This window comes from Betta splendens, chromosome 1, assembly GCF_900634795.4.
Source record: "Betta splendens chromosome 1, fBetSpl5.4, whole genome shotgun sequence".
Classification (NCBI taxonomy): Eukaryota; Metazoa; Chordata; class Actinopteri; order Anabantiformes; family Osphronemidae; genus Betta; species Betta splendens.
The window spans coordinates 6,374,864-6,380,863 of NC_040881.3; the positions used below are offsets into that span (position 1 = coordinate 6,374,864).

General features: G+C 45.6%; 1 protein-coding gene across 4 annotated transcripts in view; it reads right to left on the minus strand.

Annotated features, from left to right (window-relative positions):
- lef1 (lymphoid enhancer-binding factor 1) overlaps positions 1-5,447 on the minus strand; it is a 35,185-nt gene extending 29,738 nt beyond the window's left edge. The window contains exons 1-3 of one of the 4 annotated variants that reach the window (XM_029162655.3): positions 4,431-5,447; positions 2,573-2,639; positions 1,396-1,523 (exon numbers count right to left, since the gene is read on the minus strand). In XM_029162655.3, coding sequence (XP_029018488.1) covers positions 1,396-1,523; positions 2,573-2,639; positions 4,431-4,628 — 393 coding nt within the window. In that variant the 5' untranslated portion in view covers positions 4,629-5,447. The remainder of the gene's footprint in view (positions 1-1,395; positions 1,524-2,572; positions 2,640-4,430) is intronic. The other 3 variants (XM_029162646.3, XM_029162672.3, XM_029162665.3) reach the window with 3 other exon arrangements.
- Between the last annotated feature and the right edge of the window lie 553 nt (positions 5,448-6,000).

A 6,000-nucleotide genomic window follows, 5' to 3' on the forward strand; every position in this document is an offset into this window, starting at 1 on the left:
TTACACTCAGCATGTGGCATCTGCCCCCAACAATTACATCTGCCTCTGAAAGCGGATTCTTAGAACAACACAGAAGTCACATTTTACAACTTAAAGCCTGATGAAACCGGCTCCTCGGAGCTGCAAAAGCACAAACAACCCAGGGCTTTTGGTTCTCCTCCGCCATGTGTGAGCACTTCCTGCACAGAGCCGCCGAAGCGCAGGCCAGACCGAGGCTGGTCGCGACACAGGAAGGTGGACGAGGCGGTGGACAGCTGCTGGCGTGCCGGGCGCTTCACGTCCGTCTTGAGAGGGGAAATTTGCAAACGAGACAGACACAGGAAGCGAGCACCAGCGAGAGACCTGCAGCTGGCCTGAAATTAATACCGTTACAGGGATCATGGCTGCAGCACACGCCGCGCCTGGACTGTACGTTAGACTCCTCTGCAGGGCCGCCTCAGAGACACGGAGCTGCCTTTAGGTCTCCTGAGTCATGCTGTGCTAATTACAGGGCTTACTTGGGTCATGTAGACACGCATCACTTGGGATTTGGACAAGATGAGAAATACCCAATCTATCACGCTAATCTGCTCCAAGGTTTGGTGGGTATTGGATTTCTATGGCTCGTAAACAATGCTGTAAACCAGGGTAAATATTGTGGTGAGATAGTACACAACAGCGAAACAAACACGGCACAGTGTTCATGTGGCACCTGTTTGGTTTTAAGTGAAGCGTCTTAAGTAAAAAAAATAGATTTTCCATGAGATTCAGCGTCCATGCGTCATTAACATTCCCATTATTTCTGAATACATAAGATTATGATTAATATTTACTCATTTAAACGTATTAAGTTTGTGTGAGTGAAATCAAAGCAATTGATATTTTATTTAAAATTGAATAAGCCCATAAAGTTTTTACGACCGTGGATTGACATGTCGAACCAAAAAACACTGGAAGAGCAGAAAACAAATCTAAATCAACATTCAAAAACAGCGCTACGTACAGGTGAATCGTTTTCACGTGCTTGTTTGTGTGAGGAGACCGGATCATCTGGTCATTGACAGGAATCATGTTCTTTGTGTTTAGTTTAGCTGCGCTTTTAGCTTGTGTACAGGTAAATACACAGGCTCTAAACACAGAAATATAAAAAGCATAATAAAAAAACATTTCTTGATTTAAATGCACACAAAATAAAAATGTTTCAGGAGTCATTGTTCTCACCATCGTAGTAGTAGAAGTATTTGATTTGCTTTGACTGATTTAAATGTGATTTTACTTCTTCTACATATCCTCTACCCTCCAAAAACATCTTGGAGGACGTAACTGAGCATTACACAGGATGCTCTGCTGATTTTTGTTTCGACATCAAGTTGTTTCGAGCTGGACTGATAAGATGTGATAAAAGTTCACACTGACCGTTCTGGGCATGGGCGGCGAGAGGGAGCCATTGTTCATGTAGGAGTCGCTGTTCATGTTGCTCATCATGATGTAGCCCGGGTAGCTCGGGTACGGGTGGCCTTTACTGTACAGGTCTTGATGTTTTCCTGGTGAAAGGTGACAACAACACAGTGTGAGACTGCTGCATTTGCAAATAAAATCTAAGTTACATGCACAGGGTTAGACAATCCAGCTGCTAAGTGACTCTGGCTTTGAGCATAGACTCAGTTTTATTAGCTAAAATCCAGATGTGCTCCACACCTGATCAAGACAAAGCTGCAAACTTCTGCCTCTGCCCGTTTTGATTCTGTAATGATATCGCTGCTGATCGCTTTTAACCTGTGCCCTATTTTGCTTCGGCCTTTTGTTGATACCCTTTCTTCCCGTCTCGGAGAGGAGGGTCGCATTATGCAGTGGAACAATGGAGCCCCTCTGTGCCAATTAGCACCAATTAGAAGAACATACAGACTGTGTCAAAACAGGAGACGCCCCAACTGTTCCTCTATGCCTTTGACCTGAGAGGGGGAGCTTTATACAAGAGGCCTCCACACAACGCCACTCGCCACTCTAGTGCGTTGTGCGTATTATGAGGGCCGGGGGGGTGGGAGTGTCTGTGGTATGCTGCCTGATGGCAACGTGGATCTGGTTGTGAAGAAAAAAGCCAGTGTGTGGTTTGAGGGGATCCTATTCAGGAGTGAAAGCGGAACAAAGAGGAGACACACTCCCCTTCAAAGCCCTAATAATGACCCGCAGCAGCGGGGTCAGACTACAATAGCCAGAGACCACGGAGCCGCAGGCGGCAGCAACATGTAGCATGTGACAGTGTGACTGAGAAGCTGATACTTTAACTTTGTTAACTGGGGTGATTGCATAAAACCAAACAGCGACCTAATAATTAATATTATATTAATGAGAGAAAAGGCAGAGAATATTTTCCAACAGGTCGCGGTGACCATGAGACCAGCATGTCCCGACTAGACGTGGATCAGACGTTATCGGCCTGAGCAGAACAAAACAGCAGTTGATGTCCGTCCACTCTCCACCTCGGCCTCTCAGTCCTCACAGAACGATTGAGTGTCCAGGGTTTACGCTGCAGCTTAATGTCCCATAAAACACGCTCATTTAATAGGCTCCTGCTCCAGGCTGTGTCACTTACCATCTTCCAAATGGTCTCTGTGTTTTTCATGATATGAATCTTGTGGTATTTGGGACTGTCTAGCTGCCTGTAAAGGAAAAAAAAAGAAAGAGAGTGGAATGATGGTGAATCAATTAGGAGGGCCTTCTAAGACGGTTACACACACAGACATGCTGATACGGTCAGACACCCATAAACACGGCTGCGACAACTCCCGTCCTACTGCTCGTCACCAAAGCAGAACAAGCTCGGTTTCTCCATCTATAGAGGGGTGATGGAGCAGCCTGCACCAAGGCTTCAAAAGAACCACTTAATTAAGCTTCATGTCCTTAAGGAGCTTACAAATTAACTTGTTTTCAGTACCATTGCTCCACTCTTATTTTCATCTCTCAGTTTAAATTCAAATAAATTGTGCTTTTCTGTTATAAATTGAAAACTTGTGTGGAAACCGGATTAAAATCAGCCCATAAAAACAGAAAATGCTACAGAAAAAAAAATCCTCATCACTTCACACATGCATTGCTTTTCTCTTTTTGAGTCAGAATTGGGAAGGGAGTCTTTTTTTTTTTTTTTTTTTAGTTCAGAACCCTCAGGATGGCTTCAAGCTGAGCGAGGGAACTTCGCTGGGTTCCTAATTAACATTCGTCCTCTGTTTTGTGCGTCTCTAGGACATTTGGCGGTGAATGTGAGCAGTCTCGTACAGGATGTGCCCGAAATTTCATTAAAACTGCGGTTAATGACACGGGAGCCGACTGACTTCGTGATGGGGAGGCTGCAGCCTGCATCCTGAGGTCAGTGCACGGATGGAGATAGAGAATACGACAAATAATTGAATTGTGACGTTTTAACGTCTTTACTGTCTTGATAAAATGCCATCTTGCAAAATATAGACTATGAAGCATGTGTGTAAGGATTTTAGACATTAAAAATTCATTACAAATAATGTTTCCATTGAGATCCTGGATGCATTTACATACACAATGAATTCAACACGTTTAATGCGTTTAACGATTTGTCCTGCCTAGTTTATGAGGCAAAAAACAAAACAAATGCAACTATAACTGTATTGAACATTATCAGAAAACAATAAATTATAATTTAGTGGCACTGTTAAATGGATACATAATATTACTATTCAGGAAAATGAAAATTAAAAGAAATCACATTATCATCCTAGTATTACAATACCTGAGTATTTAGATGATAAATTAGTGGATTTAATATTTTAAGCAAATTAATGTGCTTCTCAGTAGATTTAAATGTGTGTGTGTCAAACAGGTTCAGTTGCTGAGTATTAGCCCCCTTTTCATTGGTGGCATAGAAGGCCCTAAAATGTTTACATCATAAATATTTTTTTCACTTTGATCCAAATTTCACAAAAACTCAATGAACCAAAAGTGACACGTGGGTAAAAGCATCTGTTCAGGCCTCTAGGCTCCAGTCAGAGGCTGTGGAGCATCTTAAGGTTTCTCTGAGACACACACCTGCTCTGTCGCCTCAGAGGCTTCAAAAAGCCACTGCTGCCATTTTTGAATTAATAATAAAATATGTACAGTAACACAGCACTGGCTTTAAAGTCACCTCAAATCAGCTGACGCATTTTACATTTTATGGCAAAATACAATTATGAACGTGAGTAAACTTCCTCCAATATATATTTTTAATACAAAAATCATTCTTCCAGCTTGAATTAGTAATTCGCTTTGGCTGATGGGTTAATTTCTGCTGAATAAAAAGCGAGTACTCATCATTTAAACGAAGCCAAAACTTCCACGCAGCGTCCACGCTGCCTCATCCTGTGTGACGGAGCTCCAGCTCGATACCCACCTCCCTCTGTTCCCCATCACTCGCCACATCTGTGCAAACACACATGACTCACATCGTGACTGTTGCTGTTGGGGCTGCTCTCCGACTCGTGGACCAGCGAGGACTTGATGTCGGCCAGGTCCCCCTCCTCCTCCGAGTGGCTGAGCTCGGCGAAGATCTGCTCCTTGTGCGGGTCTCCCTCGTCTTTGAACGGGATCATTTCGTCCGTGGCGCACAGCTCCGGGTCGCCGCCGCCTGATAGTTGGGGCATGTTGGGCGATTTACTGCGCTTCACCGGAGAACGCGGGGGACGACGCGGCGCTTTCCACAACTACAGGAGGGGGAGAGGTCCCACTAGAATCCCCTGAAAGCGAGCGAGGAAGCGTCCCCTCCGTCGGGCGGTGAGTCACTTGGAGAGGAAGCGGCGCGCGGACGCGCAGCCGGCGTGTTTTCGCTGGAGCAACAGGAGAAATGTGGCCGCCGCGCGCGTCTCGATCTCACGCCGGAACACGCTGGAGCTCGAGCGCGGACAACTTGAGGTGTGACGAGTCGAAAGCAGAGTCCGCGGCACGTCTCAATATCATGAGGGCAAAATAAAAAAAAAAAAAAGAGGGGAGGCGAAGCGCGAGTTAAAATCTCATCACCAGCCGCTCAGTCAGCTCGCGCGAGCGGCGACGGGTACGGTCCAGTAGGAATGACTCGATGGTTAAAAAGTGCATTTATAAAAGTGGGAGAAAATATTTCCTCAGCGGTCCAGCGAGAACTCGTCCTTGAGAGTAAAAAAAAAAGTAGGCTAACAAACCAAACCACCGTCTGGAGGTGAAAGGTAAACTGATGGATGGACGGACTGTGGCCGATCACTCTTTGATGCTCAGAAATACATCCTCGCGGTCGCTCGGCCGAGGCGAGATAAAAGCAAAAAAGTCCTTAAACAACCAAAAATAAAAGGCGATAGAGAGGAAACGCGGCGCACCGACTTCCCACTGCTCCCGCACCGCTTCCACGGCGTAATGTAAGCAGTGTGTGTATGTGTGTGTTGGTAATGTAGCCGCGCTCCCTCCTCCTCCTCTCTCTTCAGTCACTGTGAGGAAGGCGAGATGAAAGGGAAGCCGAGGCTCTGATTGACACCGCGCCGATTGACACTCCTCCTGAGAGAGAGATTTATACGCGGCTCACAACAAATGGGCAGACGGGAGGGGGGGGGGGGGGGGGGGGGAGCGGCGCGGCTGACACGCGCGGGTTAAAACAATCACATTAAACGCAAATAAGACAGGAGTGGAGGAAAAACAACAGCAACGACGGGTTTGAGGCCTTGAGAAGTGTAATTTAATCCAAACGCAAGAAATCGCAATAGAGGTGTTTTCGTCAGAAATACACACAAACTGGTAGAAAAACACGGGCGGTACATGTGGAAAAAGAGTGCGTAGCTCTGAAACAAGGTCACGCACATTTACATATTTAGACACATTTGGAGCTGGGGTGTGTCTGCTGCATTTGTCATTCTGTAAATTGCTTACTGTGGGCTTCCGGTTTCATAACGCTCTCCTAATTGTCCAGTAAAATATTTTTTGCTGCCCCTATTTTAACAAAATATACACAACTCTCCTACAATAATGTAGAGGCGATAACGAAACAAGACAGGC